Source organism: Neomonachus schauinslandi, chromosome 5, assembly GCF_002201575.2.
Source record: "Neomonachus schauinslandi chromosome 5, ASM220157v2, whole genome shotgun sequence".
NCBI lineage: Eukaryota > Metazoa > Chordata > Mammalia > Carnivora > Phocidae > Neomonachus > Neomonachus schauinslandi.
The window spans coordinates 141375316-141391654 of NC_058407.1; the positions used below are offsets into that span (position 1 = coordinate 141375316).

Consider the following 16339-nt stretch of genomic DNA (forward strand, 5'->3'; position numbering starts at 1 on the left):
TATGATTTATAGAGATTTACTTAAGAACCAGAACTAGTGACAGAAAGGGGCACCCACTTGAATAGTTTATATTTTATTAGAACACAGTTTGTAGTTCCTGATTCTGAATTTAACATTCTTCAAGCATTCAGGTCCAGTGAAAATTTGATCAGCTTTGCTACATGAAAATTCTTTCCAGGATGGTGATTTAATTTTTATGTTAATCTTTAAAAGCGTTTGTAAACCTACAGCATTAGTTTCAAAATTGCCATGTCTGAGTGCTCTTCATAGGGAAACAGCTTCTGGTTGTGATGAGGCACTGCTTCCCATGGGATCCCAGCCTGGCCTGGAAATACAACATATGTGTCTCAGGATGGTAGGGTTTGGGGACACGACAGCACCCATATGGTGTGGGGCTGCAGGACAGGCTGGAGGGTATATACAGACCACAGACTTTTGGCCCCATCCACACACCTAGAATCAGCCTTCAGGGATGGGACCAAGAATTGAGTTTTTAAATGGCCCATGGCAGCCAGGTTTGCTGCCCTGCCTTCTGGGCCCTGGAAGGTCACAGACCTGTCCGGGTTTCCTGACTACTCAGCCTGGCGCCTCTTGGCAAAGGCTGGACATACATCAGAAGGGCTTACATCCTTTTCATAAGCACAGCTGTCTGAAGAGCCCTTGGCAAGGATCATTTTGTTACCAGTTTTTTATGAATGAAAATAATTATAAAAATGAAATATTAAAAGTATTGAAGTGTTGGGGTTCTTGGCTGGCTCATTCAGTGGAACATGCAACTCTTGATCTTGGATTCATGAGTTCAAGTCCCACACTGGGCCTAGAGCTTACTTAAAAATATACACACGTGTGTGTGTATGTGTGTCTATAATCCTGCCACCAAGTACAACTGTTAATTGGTTATGTTCTTTCAGATTTTTCCCTATATGCATGTTAACATGAAGATGATTATTTTTAAAAATACAAATGGGCTTGGGGTGCCTGGGTAGCTCAGTTGGCTAAGCATCCATCTGTTGATTTCAGCTCAGGTCATGATCTCAGGGTTGTGAGATCGAGCCCCATGTTGGGCTCCCCAGGGCACGAAGTCTGCTTAAGATTCTCCCTCTCAAAAAAAAAAAAAAAAGATTCTCCCTCTCTCTAAAAAAAATTAAATAAATAAAAATGGGCTTATATATATATATATATGGTGTTTGGTACTTTGCTTTCTTAAACTACAGTGTATTTTTCATATAGTATCTGAAAGAGGACTTCATTCTTTTTGAAAGCTATAGGGCACTCTGTCCATGGGACACGGGCACACGTAGGGGGTGTTTGCCTGCAGAGGCGACTGTCGGTGGGGCTGTGCTTGGCGGGGGGCGGGGGGAGCGGGTTGGGGCAAACATGGTCCTGCACTGCGGCCAGGCTGTGTGTGGAAAGCCCTGATTGGGCCTGGCGCATGGCGGGCACTGCAGGATAGTGGCCAGTGGTTGTGGGGTGGGAGAGTGGAGGGCGGGTGTTGGCTGCCTGGCTCCACTCTGGAGCCTGAGGTTTCCATGGGTGAGACTGGAGGATGACAGCATACCCGTCCCTGGTGTTAGAGGGGCTGACATGTCAGGTCTGAGGACAGTGCCCGGCCACAGCAGTGCCAGTTTGGGGTGTAAATGGCAGAGCCCTCCTGCCCGCAAAGTCCTCCCTGCTTTTCTTCCATTTACTGGGTGCTTAATACAGTGATAGCAGCAGCTACCATGTTCCCAAGTGCTCCCTGCACGCCAGTCCCTGGGTCACGTCCCAGGTGGGTATTTCCGCCGTAAAGATGAAGATGGGGAGGTGAATGGTGGCCCAGCTTCACCAGTGCAGGTGGGATCTGTTCCAGAGCCTGCACCCCACTACTGTGTGGCCAGAACTCATCTACCCTGACACCCACTGGCATCCACCATCCTCTCCTCTCCATTCTACAGACCAGGAAACAGGCCTGAAGGCCCTCAAAACCTCTAAACACACAGTAGGGCTGCTGGTCTCTGACCTCTAGGAACTGCTGCATAAACTGCCTCTTCCCCTTCAGAGCACAGCTCCCCGGCCTGGCCTCCTCCACTGACCACCCAAGGGTGGGGTAGTGGGTCGAGGACCCAGCACGTCGTGTGTTCTGGTTTGTTTCAGGGCCCCACTCTTTTGCGTTGCTGATTTCTGCCTCACTGGAGTCCTGTGTGGGGCCCAGGTAGCCTCGCAGAGATAGCAGCCCCTCCCGGGCCCATGGCTCACCTAGCTCGCTAGTGAACAGCCAGCAGGTCTCCGGGCTGCGGACGGTGAAGGCAATGTAGGCGTTAGGAGCCTGCTGGTCCTTCAGGCAAGCAGAGAGCCTCTGCAGGACTCTGACCAGGGAGATGACAGTTTCTGGGCAATACAGCACATCTGCAATTAAAAATCTCAGGTTACCAAAAGGGGCTCACTCCAGGATTCAGGATCCAGAAAAGAGGGTGCCTGGTTGAACTGACCTCAGCAGCAGGGCTGGGGCCTGGAAACCAGCAGTTTTATTAGAATCATGCCATTGGACACAAAGAAGATGATGTGGTTAAAAAGGAAAACTTACGAGAGAAAAAAAAGCTGCTGAAAGACCCTGCAAGAAATGGAAAATATCCAGGACTCACTGGTGTTCCTTTAAAAAAAAATCGATTCTTTGCCTATGGTCTATTTAGAAGACGCTTAATGAAATAAACCCCAACCAGCTCTCTGTCTCAGAGTCCTTGCTTCCAGGGGCCTGCTGTTCTGTTAGCTGCACTGGGGGGGCAGGGGGGACAAACTTGCTCCCTGTCAGCATGCTTACATGGGAGGGTGCTGCTCAGGCTCTGTGTTCCGGCTACTGTGGGCCTGTGGGTCTCAGGGCTGCGGTCCAGGATCAGGGGCACAGCACTGTCAGCTGGACAGGGGACTGAGTGAGCTTGGTGGAGGACTGCCTTGCACCCGAAGTGGCGAGTCCCCTCCCTCCCTCTTTCATTCCCTCAGAGATGAGATGTGGGGCTCATATCTGAAAGACATGGGGGCATGGACCTAGGATAGAGACGTGCAGGCAGAGCCCTTGGGGTCAGATGTGCAAACATCAGACAACAGAGCAATGTGCAGAGATAGAAGCAAGTGCTCACAGGGGTGGGGGCACTCAGAGCTTATTTCCTGACTCGGACACCACTGTGGTTTGACCCTAGGTCTGGCCCAGGGCTGGGTGTCTATGATATGCTTAGGAATCAGACATGGTCCTGGGAGAATCATGCTTGTCCCTCGCAGCCCTGAAAAGATAGGGCTGCCGGGGCCATTTCGGCCCCACATCGGAAGACTGGGTGGTGGTGGAGGTGGGGCTAGAGTTCAGCTCCCTTGCTTCATGGTGCCGCTCTGGCCATTTCATTCAGGTTCTAGAGAGGGACATAAAAATCTCTCTACTCAGCTGCAGTCTGGCTAATAGGTTAGACGGCTTTGGTGCCGTGGGGCCTGTTCTCTCCATCTCAGGCTTTGCTGAGAAAAGCTGGGTTCATTTATCTGATGGAACCATTTTAATAGGAGTACATGTGGCCACTGTGTCCAATGGGAGGGCTGTGGCTTTAGGGCATCCAAGAGACATGCCCCTGTGGTTTGATGTCACCCTGAAGGCCCACAACGGCCCTTCTACAAGTCTCATCATTCCTCTCCCAGCAGGGTGCACTGTCCCCTTCCCAGAGCTGGGAGCTGGGAGGAGTCACTCCAGTTGCTCTGGGGCGGGGCGGGGCGGGGGACAGTACCTGTTGCTATGATTACGTCTGGCCGGAAGGCAGCCAGCTCAGGGGCCGTCACAACATCCCAGTCCAGCTGGGCCACTGTCACCCTGGGGCTCTCTGCGTCGTGGGCATTATGTCCTGGGTGCCTTTCAGGGGCAGTGGTGTCTGGTTCCAATGAGAGGCCATTGAGAAGGATGTTTCCTCGGAGCTGCTCAAGAACACAGCTGTGACAGTCGCTGAAGACGTACGTGCTGGGACAGCATGTCTTGCAAATGGCCAGGCCCGTGAGGCCAGCTCCACTGCCGAGCTCTAAGACAGACCTGGGTGGGAGAAGGGGGCCTGTGTCTGAGACCGTGCTGGGGAAAACCGGCTTCCCTGCCCTGCCCTGCACCCCGAGGTCACCTGTGAGCAAAGGCGGCCGGGTTCTCTATGGCCCATTCAGCGAGGTAGAGTGCAGCGTCCCACGTGACCAGGCCGGTGGTGCCATGGGAAATGATGGCTGTGCTCTCAGAGAGCGTGACCGAGTCTCCGGAAGGCTGGGCCGAGACAGGGAGAGAATTAATCCCACTACCAGGAGACAAGGAGCTGATTTTAAAAAGAAAAACATCATAACAGGTGGATGGCTAGATAAGACCGTGGAACATCCTCCCACAGAATGCTACACGGCAATGGAAAGGAGCAGGTTATCATTGTACACGCCACCTGGATGGGTCTCGAGGGTGTTAATGCTGCACAAAGAAAGCCAATCTCAGAAGGCCACACATTGTGTGATTCCATCCATCTGACCTTCTCAAAAGGACAGGACTGTGGAGAGGGAGAACAGATCAGTGGCCGCCCAGGGTGGGGTTGGCAGGGGCCCGGGGACACGGGAGGCCCGAGGGAGGTCTTTGTGGTAACGGAATAGGTCAGTATCTTGATTGTGGTGGTGCCCACATGGGCCTGCACGTGTGATAAATGAGGTACACCTACGCAGGCTCGGTGTGTACAATGGTGTCCCGGTTGTAATGCCGTACAAGTTAGGTCCCATGTGGGGAATCTGGAGAAAGGGCACCTCTCTGTACTGTTTTTGCAATTTCTGTGAATCTGTAATTATTAACTACAACAAAAAGTCACAACTCCCTAGCATCATGAGCTATATGTGGAAAGTCTCAGTGTGTGGGGCCTTCCTCAATTTGACCTGACATTTGGGGCTTGGGAATTCTCTGGTCTTTGAACTTTCCTATCGCCCTCAAAGCAGGTGGTTTGCTGGCAAGGGCTTCATGGAATATGCAGTCCTGAAATGTGTTCTCCAAAGCGGGGCTTCTGAGCATGGCACCTCCAACATGCCGTCACCCGGGGGTGGTTTCTGGCTATCTCTGAGCTCACAAAACTCATATAGGAGACTCCGGTGTCTGGAGTACTGTGAGCAGTCATTTGTTCATTCATTCATCCACACATTTTTCCTGAGCATCTACTACGGTCCTGGGGACTCAGATGTTACAAGATGAAGTCATTCCCTGTTCTTATGGAACTTCCATGCCAATGGGGGATAAAACCATAATAAAGTAATTTCTCAGTTTTTCAGGGCTATGAAGAAAATAAAAAGGCTACATGATAATGGAGACTAGGAGGTCTATTTCAGATAGATTGGTCAGAGACAGCCTCTTTGATGTGTCATGTGACCTGGGATGTGAGTATAAAGGAGAAGTGAGACATGCGAGGTTCTAGGAGGAGAGCATTCCAGGCAGAGCAGGTGCAAAGGCCCTGAGGCAACATTTCAGTTGGTGAGTTCAAGGAAGGCAAAGAATGCCAGGGATCTGGAGCCAGGGAGAGCAGGAGGAACGAGATGAGAAGGAAGGCTGGGGCAGAGCACGCAAGGCATGGCAGGCCACGTGAGAAACTAGGATTTGAGTCTGAGTATGAAGGGTAGCCACTGGAAGGTTCTGGGTGGTCGAGTGACATGCTCTGATTTACCTCTCAAATCAAGGGGAGCACTCTGGGAGTTCTGGGAATGTGGTTTTGAATCTTCCTGAATCCCCACAAACAAACAGAGTAGTGAGATATGGACAACATTCAACAAAACTAAGTGAAGCCAAAATATCAACAAGTGGGGGCAAACCACCAATAGACACAAGACTAGTGTGCTCCATGTGTCTGTGTCATGGGGCACATGACAGGCCTGAGGACAGAAGCCCAGTAGCCGAGTGTTCACTGGAAATGCAGGTACCAGCTGTGAACCACGGCCCACGGAGGAGAGAACTTGCTTCTCTAGTCATCGGGGGTGTGAGGGACCAGGAGTGAGGCCTAATGGCAACTAGAAACATTCAGAAATGCTCTCCTGTAACACCCATCCATGAAGTATTTACTGAGGACTGAGCACCAGGTCTCTACTATGCAATTATGTGCATCACCTGACTTAACCCCCAGCCACCCCATAAAAGAGGCACTATAATGTACTGAAATGCTTGGTTTACTGAAGGGGAAACCAAAGCTCAGGGTGGTTAACTGACCTCCTCTAAGACCTCAGAGCTGATGGGTCAGGATGTGCACCCACTTGAGGCTGACTGGAGTCTGAGTTTCAACTCTGTGTGCAGTGGTGGATGTCTGGATTGTGTGGGGGCGGTGCCCATCTCCTACCAGCAGATAGCTCCGGTGGCACTGGGTGGGCTCCTCAGCCATCAGGACCTCTGCCAACGCCTCGTACAGCTCGTCCAAAGGCTCCGTGTGGACAGCCTCATGCTGGGGGTGGGCAGAGCAAAAGCTTCAGCCAAGACATTTAAGGTGACCCTCATGAACCAAACAAAGGTTCCATGTGTTCACTTTCACTCTGACTTGTTAAAAAGGCTGGAGGATTTTTACCTAGATAGGAGATTTGGGATGGATTGACTTAATACAAGCCACCTGGCATACAAAAAATTCATTTGGTAGGGAAGCTGGAGGGTATCTCAGGTCTAGAAAGGGCAAGGGTGAGGTATAGTCTAGGGCAGCAGAAATGGGACTGCATGAACTGCCATGTGACGGTGGCAGAGAGCTTTGCCCTTGCATCATGATGCTGTGGATGCTCACTTTTAAGTGAGCCCGGGCAAAAGCCACAAGGATGGGCACTCTACATGGTATGGTTGGCCTCATCAATGGGCAAGCCTCTTTCGTGCCCCTCACAGGGGCAGCAGCAGGGCGGCCATGCTTCTGGTGGTTCTGGGGAGACCTGCGGGCCATGACTAGATGCACATGTTGGGGAGAATCAGGTGGGGAGGCAACAGAGAAGCCAGGAATGTTTCACATGCTAAGCTTGGGTGAGACATGGCCCGTGCATTCAGTGGCCGAACACAGCAGGTCTGATGCCGATCACTAAGGAATCACCTCTCTGAGGTCCAGCCTAATGTGAAACCCAGCAAGTTTTTTTTTTTACTCTTTTTTTTTATGTTATGTTAATCACCATACATCATTAGTTGTTTTTTTTTTTTTTTAAAGATTTTATTTATTTATTTGACAGAGAGAGACACAGCGAGAGAGAGAGAGCACAAGCAGGGGGAGTGGGAGAGGGAGAAGCAGGCCTCCCGCGGAGCAGGGAGCCCGATGCGGGGCTCGATCCCAGGACCCTGGGATCATGACCTGAGCCGAAGGCAGACGCTTAACGACTGAGCCACCCAGGTGCCCCCATCATTAGTTTTTGATGTAGTGTTCCATGATTCATTGTTTGCATAGAACACCCAGTGCTCCATGCAGAACGTGCCCTCCTCAATATGCATCACCAGGCTAACCCATCCTCCCACCCCTCTCCCCTCTAGAACCCTGTTTGTTTTTCAGAGTCCATTAAAAAAAAAGAAGAAGGAGAAAAAGAAGATAGCAGGGTGGGGGAAGAATGAAGGGTGGGTTCATTTTTAAAATACATCCTGTATCAGTCAGGAAGAGTCCACATCAGATAGCTCATTAGGGAGAAGAGGGTAAAGGGAGCTAGTTACAAAGGTATTGGAAGACCTAAAACATCCAATAGAGGGCAGTGTGGCAATCCAGAGATCAGCAGCAGCAGAAGTGGGCTGGCCGGCTAGGGGAGAAAGGTGGGGGGGGTGGGGGTGGAACTGGGACCACAGAGGAAATGCAGCTGCTGCTGGAGAGCTCTTGAAGCACAGAGGGAGAGATACCCTGGCCTCTCTTCCTCCTGCCCCCTCATAGCCTCTGACTGGTCAAACCCAGCTGGGAACAGTTATACAGGGAGGCCCCTGACATATTGGGGTTTGCAGAACAGGCAAAGGGCATGGGACAAATCCGAGCTCCAACAGGCAAAGCCAGGCACAGTCCACTTTCAGAGAGCCAGCCAAGTCCCAGGTGCTGTCTGGCTACCAGACAGCGCCCATTACTGACCTTTCTGATGAGCTCCGAGAGAAAGCACCGGGCATACTTCACTGATGGCGGATGCTTCACACACAGAGGATGTTTCACAGTCTGTGACAAAGGACGCAATGTGAGTTGCTGGAGAGACCCCGCCGTCAGTCTCCCATGAGCTTCAAGTGAATGCAGCACAACCCCCATTACTTGATCCCTCAGAAAAGATGTGTATAGACACAAGGGTTCTGGGTTCAGGTGACCCTCATGCATCTGAAACAGTAAGTCTTAAGATACAATTCCTTTCCTAAAAAAATTTCTCCACTATGGTGGCACAGGCTGACAGAACATTCTGGGTAGAACATGGAGCACACGGACCCAAGCTAACACCCTGCTACAGACTGAATGTTTGTGTCCCCCCAGTTCATATGTTGAAGTCTAAAACCCAAAGTGATGGTATTAGAAGGCAGGGCCTTTGGGAGTGATTAGGTCATGAAGGTGAAGCTCCCATGAATGGGATTAGTGCCCTTATAAGAGACCCCAGAGGGCTCCCTCGGCCATGCCACAGTGAGGACACAGCTGTCTATGAATCAAGAAGTGGGCCCCCACCAGACACCAAATTTTTGGGAACCTTGATCTTGGCCTTCCCAGCCTCTAGAACTGTGAGAAATAAATTGCTGTTGTTTACAAGTCACCCAGTCAATGGCATTTTGTTATAGCAGCTAGAAAGGGCTATGTCACCCGTTCCCAGGGCAGGCAGCATGAACTAGTCTTTAGTGGGGACAATTGTGGGATTGTCCGGCTCTGTGGAAAAGGTGAGAGCCCAAATAGTGGGAACAGGCAGACTGGACACTTGCTCTCCTGGAGCTCACATGCCAGGCTGAGGATGAGTGCTAGGATGGCTGGGACAGAGGAAGATGGGGACTCTGCCTGGGATGTGGTGGAGGGGAAGGTGGCTCTCAGGGGTGACACTTCAGCTGATGTCTAGAGAAGCAAAGAGCACGGGGAGTGGGTTCCAGGCAGAGGGGATAGTTTGTGGAGGCTCTGAAGCAGGCATGGCCTGGCATTTTGGGAGGGAGGGCAAGGCAACAGGGGCAGTGAGAGTAGGGGCCAGGTCATGTGGAGGGACATGATGTTTTTACTCAAGGGCAACAAAATACCCACACAACCCTTCAGGGGCTTTCTAGTTGGCTGGTGTTAGGTTTTAGCGTCAGGATGAAAATCAGAATGGGCTGCTGCACAAGGACCTCAGAATCTCTGAGCTCACAGTCGTAAACGACTGGGATGCCCTGCAAGCCTCCACTAGCCATGGCTGAATCTTTCCTACATGGTGGTCAGACAATCTTGGTTCACCCTCCACACAGGAATTCTTAACCTAGGCTTCTTGGATGGGCTTGGTGGTTGGAGGGCTGTCTATAACTCCCTTGAATTTATATACAAAATGTATTCTTCTGGTCCTCCTTTTTATGGGGGTGGGGTGAGAACAGGAGAGTCTACAGCTTTGGGTTTTCAGAAGGGTTCACGATCCTCAAGAGGGTTCATAGCCAGGATGCAGTGTGATTTCCACTTGATCCACATGGCAGGGTCAGGGTGGGGCAAGGCCAGGCAGAGTGGTGGTCTTACCTCTACCCTTGCTCAGATGTACCTTAGAATTCAAACCCTACCTCAGAAAAGCAGGCATATCTACATCTAGAAGAGACATGAGTGGGGCGCCTGGGTGGCTCAGTTGGTTAAGCGACTGCCGTCGGCTCAGGTCATGATCCCAGAGTCCCGGGATCAAGTCCCACGTCGGGCTCCCTGCTCAGCAGGGAGTCCGCCTCTCTCTCTGACCCTCCCCCCTCTCATGCTCTCTATCTCATTCTCTCTCTCAAATAAATAAAATCTTTAAAAAAAAAAAAAAGAGACACGAGTGGGCAAGACTTGCCTCCTTATTTTTTCCTTAAATGTAAATGTAAAGAAGAAAATCTTTGAGCAGCTACCAAATGCTAGAAGATGTTCCCATAGCTGTCATCTTGGTTTTCATTGTGGATAGTTTCAAAGACATCTCCCAGATTCCCTCCTCTCATGCAGATTTTTGTATATTCTAATGTCTTCATCTAAGAAAACAACAGAGCCAGAGCTGCCTGAGGTGCTGCTACCCAAATGCAGTGTCTTCCTTTTTAAAGGATACAAGTGCGCCCACTGTGTTTCTGTCATGTCTTCATGGGTGAGTCAGGAGGCTGGTGACGCGACCCAGTGATTCTGATTCTTACCTTCTGCAAAATATTCAGCAGCAGCTCAGGACCTGATGAGTCCCTTAATTTCTCTTCTAGGCTCTATTCAGAGAGAGAGCGGAGGGGAGAGAGAGAATCTCAAGGGCATTTTCACAGGAACATTAAACATGCAATAGGACATGTTAGCAAAGTGCTAAGTGATCTCTCCCCAGGGACCTGGGGCCAAGTGGAAGGGGAAGCCACAGGCTGGCTGAAACCCTGAACTTGAGAAGTCCTGGGTTACACACCTGGATGAGTCAAAGAAAGAACATCAGAAGACAGACTCTTGGTTTGTGTTAGCCCTGGTTGCTTAGGCTCACCTGGGTCACAGAGCAGCTCCGCGGCTGAAATGGCCAACCAGGAATTACAGGAGGAGCCATGACACTGACACCTGATGGGCTCACCTTGGACTTGACATCTTTAAAATGGACATACAGGCCAGGCCAGATTATACTGTCTTCTCTGACAGAGAACTCCAGGCCAGCAGTGAGGTCAGGCTCTAGAAGTAGGCAGACTGGCCCTGGCTGGTGTGTGATATCAGGCAAATCACTTCATTTCTCCAGAGTGAGTTAGGCTCTAAAAGGCCTATAAACCCTGGCCCTTGCCCCTCTCTCTGACCTTATCTGCCACCACTCCTGGCCTCCTTGCCATTCCTCAATTGCAGCAGCCTGTTCTCACTGGCAGGGCCTTCCCACAGCTGGCTGCTTTACTGTTCAGGTTCTGGCTCAAATGTCACCTCTTGGGGGAGGCCTTCCTGACTCCCCTACTTTGATGATACATTTCCCTGTTTTATTGACTTTACGGCCACTGTCATCTCCTGGTGTTTTCTTGCTTATTCATTTACCTGTTTATTCTCTGGCTCTCCCATCCAAGCAGGGCCTCATCTGTAATGTGTACTGCTGATTTCTGGCACATGGCTCATGGAAGGTATTCAGTAAATATTTGGTGATGGAATAAAAATACTAGCTAACACCTACCTCACTTACCACGAGCTAGACACTGCCTCAGGTGCTTCAATCTCCTGTGATTCTGACACCAGCACCATCACTGTATTCCCCATCTAATAAGAAAACTAAGGTATAGGAGAGATGTAGTCACTTGCCCAAGATCAACACGGCTTGTATGGGGGTTGGCCAGGATTCAAAACAGGCAGGCTGGATCCCAGGCCTGAGCTCCCCCCCTGCTACACTCTACTTCTTTACTAATCAAGCAATCTTTCTGGTCAAATGTGAATGGTACTAATAGTACCCCCTGCATGACTGTTGTAGGCCAGTCTAAGTAAGCATTTATCATGGGCCTGGTACAGAGTAAGCACTCATTTCATGTGAATAATTATAGTCGATATTGAATTGGGACCCACTGATGCTATTATGAAGGTTTACATTTTGGGTTAAAAAATTACATATTCCTGGGGCGCCTGGGTGGCTCAGTCGTTAAGCGTCTGCCTTCGGCTCAGGTCATGATCCCAGGGTCCTGGGATCGAGCCCCGCATCGGGCTCCCTGCTCCACGGGAAGTCTGCTTCTCCCTCTCCCACTCCCCCTGCTTGTGTTCCCTCTCTCGCTGTGTCTCTCTCTGTCAAATAAATAAATAAAATCTTAAAAAAAAAAAATTACATATTCCTTTCTGACTGGAAAGATCTCTCAGAATGCTAAATGGGGTAGGTCAATGAGACACAAATGACTAACCACCACCCCTTAAGATGGGGCAGACCTGGGGGGAGGAATATGTACCCAATCTGAGTCATCCCAATGAGCTCACTGCACATGAATTACGAAGGAGGCAGCATCATTAGAGCCCCTGCATTGGCAGAAGGAAGCTGCTGCCATGGTCATTTGCCTGTGCAGGTCTCCAGGGCAGGGGAGGTGAGACTTCTTTCCTCTCTCTTCTGGCCTGTTTTGTACCTCCCTGTCTCTTCCATCACAGGCATAAGGGCCTCAAACTGCCTCTGAGAGGATTTTGTCCAATGCTGACGGTACAGATGAGAACACCGAGGCCTGGCCGGGGAGGGAGGTGTGGGTGTCTGTGACTTGGTCACTGCGCTCACTGCAATTGGTCTCCCGGTGTCCTGAGGACGTTGACTGTTTAAATGGGCAGCAGCAATGGCTAGAATGACAACTAGCTAAACAAAAAAAGTAATGAAATTTATCGTGAATTGTCCCTGACCTAACTCCGAGTGACAAAGGGAGTTAGGAGGAAACCCCGCATTCCTTGAATTCGTGGACTCTGTGTGCAAAGGCAGTCGAGGGCGGGAAGTGCCAGGGAAGGAGGGAGCAGAAGGCCTAGTGCAGACTGGGCTCCCCAAGCGCGCGCAGGTGTGCCCCCTGCTGCCCGCCGCCAGCCCGCGCGGCCCCCCGCAGAGCCCGGGGAACATGGACCCGACGCGCGGCCCGTTCATGCGAGGGAGCCGAGAATATCACGTGGCAGGGGGGAAGGGGTCGGGCGCCGGAGCCCGCCCCGCCCCCACCCCGCCACAGCCGCCCCTCGCCCGCCCTACCTCCCGCCTGCCCTCCGCGCGCCCCACCGCCCACCTGCCAGGGGAAAGAACGCAGTGTGCGCGCCGCCAGGAAGCGGCGCTCGAAACTCGGCAGCAGCCTCTCAGCTTCCGCACTCTCCTCTGGCGCCATGGCGGGGCGGGGAGGGGCGGGGCGGGGCCGCGGCGTTGCCCGGGAGACGGGGCGGCAGAGGGGCGGGGCTAAGGCGGTGAGCGGAGAAGGGGGAGGCGGGTTGGGGGCGGGGCCAGGTACGGCTGGGCGTGTGGGAGGCGGGGGCAGGGTTGGCTTGGGGCGGAGCCTGAGGCTTGAGGGCGGAGTCAGGGCTTTGGCGCCAAGAGAGGGCAGGCGGGAGGCGCCGGCTCTCTGGTGGCTTCCAGTCAGGCGAAGGGCAGGGTAATCGTTCTCTCTGTTCTCGCGCTTTCACAAGGGTCTTTTTGGCGGGGGCTGAGTGGACGGACGCGTAGCCCCCTCCCTGTTGCGCTCCTGGGAGCGAAGGAACCTGACACACCTCACGCTCCAAGGCTGTGTCCTCAGGCGGGGAGTTGGGGGCCGCAGGCCTTCGCCGCCCCTTCAAGTCAAGGTGCGGGTTCGCCGCTCCGGGTGGTTGGGTAGGTGGCGCGGTTAATGGGAGAGGGAACGTAGGTTCTCAGACCTGACCCACCAGGGCGCCACACGATGAGTGCAGGGCTGTGAGGTGCGCCCCCCCCGCCAGAATTTTAAACGTTCCCCTGGAGGCCGTGGTGGGGTTTAGTCCCCTCTGCGGTCCGCGTGCTCTCCACAGCGCGGTGCCCTGTCTGGGCGGCGACCTCAATACGGGGAGCCATGCGCCGAGGTGCGCTCCAGAGCGGGGAGGGGGCGAGGAGCTTGGCAGGGTCAGCCTGAGGTCACGTCCTCTCCATGACCTCAGCACGAGTCAGGACCCCCCACTCCTCCGTCCTCCGGGTCTGCCCCTAACCCATCCAGTCTTGCCTTCACCAGACACTTATTAAGCACCTACTGCGTGCCCAGTGCTGTCAGGGCATGCAACTGTGAGGGAAACCAGGAGTGGCCCCTGAGGGTCAGGGGCTCGCGCGGCGGAGTAGGCACAGAACTAATTATCAGACAAGTATGTGTAGACGTACGTGGCAATACCTGCAGTGCAGGTGAGCTGCCGGAACTAAGGAAGACTTACAGTAGAAGTTTGACCTTGTAGGGAAAGGAATGTGAAAGGAGAGTAAGAGGGCTGCTGGGGGTGATGGGGATGGGGAAGAAAGGGAAAAAAAATAATTATTTCCATTAGGCATTATTGTGTCTCTAGTGAAAGGCAGGATAGACAGCAACCCATGGTGCTGCCTCTGGAGTTTGAGCTGTGTTCAAAGTCTAACACGTTTACTTTATCACATCTCTCATAAACTCCATTTGGAAGAGTCCAGAGCTAATTTGCTAAATATACTTGCAGGAGGTAGATGAGGGGGCAGATTAAATCTTATTACCCCTTTCAGATGAAAAACACTGAGCCCTGCTCAGCTATGAGAACAAGAGAGGAGGATTGATTCTAATTGAATGCATTTATTCTCATATCTGTTGTTCTAACACCAGCACCAAGTGAGCACAGGATCCAACATAAGAATGATTTGTCTTTTATTCCCTCAACACTGTTGATTTAAATAAAGAGGGTGGACTGTGATTATTGCTGTTTTTACACAGAATTAATGGTTTCTGGGTCTGATGTTGTAGAAATCCTCTGAGTCACAATATCCTGAGGTAGAATCATCTGAGATATGGCAATGAGTCTCAACCAGGGCTGAGTCTTGGTCCCAAGGGAATGATGCTTCAGAACTGGGCCAGGCGGATTGGTTCACTTTTGCTGTTTTGATCAGCTCTCTGCCTGCAATAGACAATGAAAACCAGTGGGAAAGGGCCAAACTCATAAATACTAGGCTTATTCTGTTAACACGTATAATAGCTATTAATTGCTTTTCTTCTGAGGAGCAAAAGGGCATGTACAGTCAATGCCATAATAAGTAATACTGTGTGATTTTTTAAGATATTAATAAATCTAGGCTGGTTCAGCCTTTTCTGATGCCATGGATGGGAGGTAGATTGGGAAAGGACCCCAAGTGGGCCATAGCACTGACGTGCACACAGAAGAAACCTTTATTTTGGTGTGTGGGCTCTTGGGAGGGACAAAGGTCATAAAGTCATATATTTCAGATCTGAATCTGGAAGAATCAAGGCACTGAGGGCATTTTTAACATCCCAAGGACCTCATAGGTGTGTGTTCAGGTGTAAGTGAAGATTAGGACTGCCATTTAACACAAAAACTAAAAATTCCAGGGGGTGTTTATATGAAGAGAAGCTTTAGGACACATCCCACGGCCATGCCAGCAGCAAAAGGGGATGTGTATGTGCACATGCTGCATTAAAGATTCGGCTTCTGCATTTGAGGCTTTTAATAATAATAATAATAATAACAACCACCACAACCACCTAATACATTTTTAACTGTATGGAATGGTTGCTTTTTAGAAATTATGCTGTGGGCATGGTAATTTAATCAGTACCTTGAAGTTTTTCCTTTATCTCTCCTATAGCTAATGGTTTCTTTAGAAAAGGACCAATTGATTTCTTTTTAAAATGTTGCTTCAGGGTGTAGAGACCTTTATAGGTCGTGTTTCAACTTATAGGAAATTTTTATAGTTCAAATATAAATTACGTTAAATGTAGCCTTTGTAATGAAGTTAAGGTTAAGTAAAGTTCTGACTTTCCTTAGGCTGTTTATAGTGTTCAGGAGGCTCCCATTCTGTTGAGATAGGAGCTATGTTAAAGCAGAAGGATGGTCAGGGTTGGGTTTAATAAGGAATGCAGGAGGCTCGGTCTAATGATGTAATTATTGAGATAAAGAGGTGCACCAGGGCTCTATAATGCTTTGATTCGTGGCAGAACCAGTGTTATGAGTTGGATTGTGTCCCCCACCTGCCCCGAAAATATGCTGGAAGCCCTAACCCTTGGTACTTAGGACCTTATGGTACTGGTGACCTTATTTGGAAATAGAGTCTGCAGATATAATTAAGATGAAGTCATCCTGGCTACAGAGGGCCCTAAATATCATGACTGGTGTCCATATAAGAGAAGAGAACACCATGTAAAGACAGAGACACAGGGAGAAGATGGTCATGTGATGATGGAGGCAGAGACTGGAATGGTGCATCTATAAACCAAGGAATACCAAGGATTGCCAGCAACCACCAGAAGCTAGAAGAGGCAAGGTAGGATTCTCCCCTACAGGTTTCAGAGGGAGCCTGGCCCTGCCAACACCTTGATTTTGGCCTTTTACCCTCCAGGTCTGTGAGGCAATAAATACCTATTGTTTTAAGCCAGCTACTTTGTGGTACTTTGTTATGGCAGCTGTGGAAAACTAATACAACTGGTATGTCATCTGGGAGGCCCAGTACAAAATGAAAATGCAGGTCCTTGTTAAAAAAATCAAGAATTCTGAAATGGTGCCAGTAGATTATTAAACCAAGTTGGGGGCTTTTCTGAGCCCTGGGCCTTGAGTGATTCCTCAGGTCACAAGTCATGAACCTGGCCTTGGTT

The 16339-nt window shown here is 50.7% G+C and overlaps 2 protein-coding genes across 5 annotated transcripts in view; both read right to left on the reverse strand.

The window, feature by feature from the left end:
• Positions 1 to 174: 174 nt before the first annotated feature.
• EEF2KMT (eukaryotic elongation factor 2 lysine methyltransferase) lies at positions 175 to 12898 on the reverse strand. 4 transcript variants are annotated; one of them, XM_021698085.2, is made up of 8 exons: positions 12800 to 12898; positions 10271 to 10333; positions 8058 to 8138; positions 6333 to 6434; positions 4119 to 4252; positions 3741 to 4036; positions 2236 to 2385; positions 175 to 325 (listed from the first exon to the last, which is right to left on the reverse strand). In XM_021698085.2, the coding sequence occupies exons 1-8, from the start codon at positions 12893 to 12895 to the stop codon at positions 225 to 227; spliced, it is 1023 nt and encodes a 340-aa protein (XP_021553760.1). In that variant the 5' UTR covers positions 12896 to 12898; the 3' UTR covers positions 175 to 224. The 4 variants fall into 4 exon arrangements, with proteins under 4 accessions (XP_021553760.1, XP_021553761.1, XP_044771541.1 ...); XM_021698086.2 differs by lacking the exon at positions 10271 to 10333; XM_044915606.1 differs by lacking the exon at positions 6333 to 6434.
• A 1677-nt stretch (positions 12899 to 14575) lies between these two features.
• Positions 14576 to 16339, reverse strand: part of LOC110587824 (ectonucleotide pyrophosphatase/phosphodiesterase family member 7-like) — a 30493-nt gene continuing 28729 nt past the window's right edge. The window contains exon 6 of the mRNA XM_021698016.1: positions 14576 to 14630. Coding sequence (XP_021553691.1) covers positions 14576 to 14630 — 55 coding nt within the window. The remainder of the gene's footprint in view (positions 14631 to 16339) is intronic.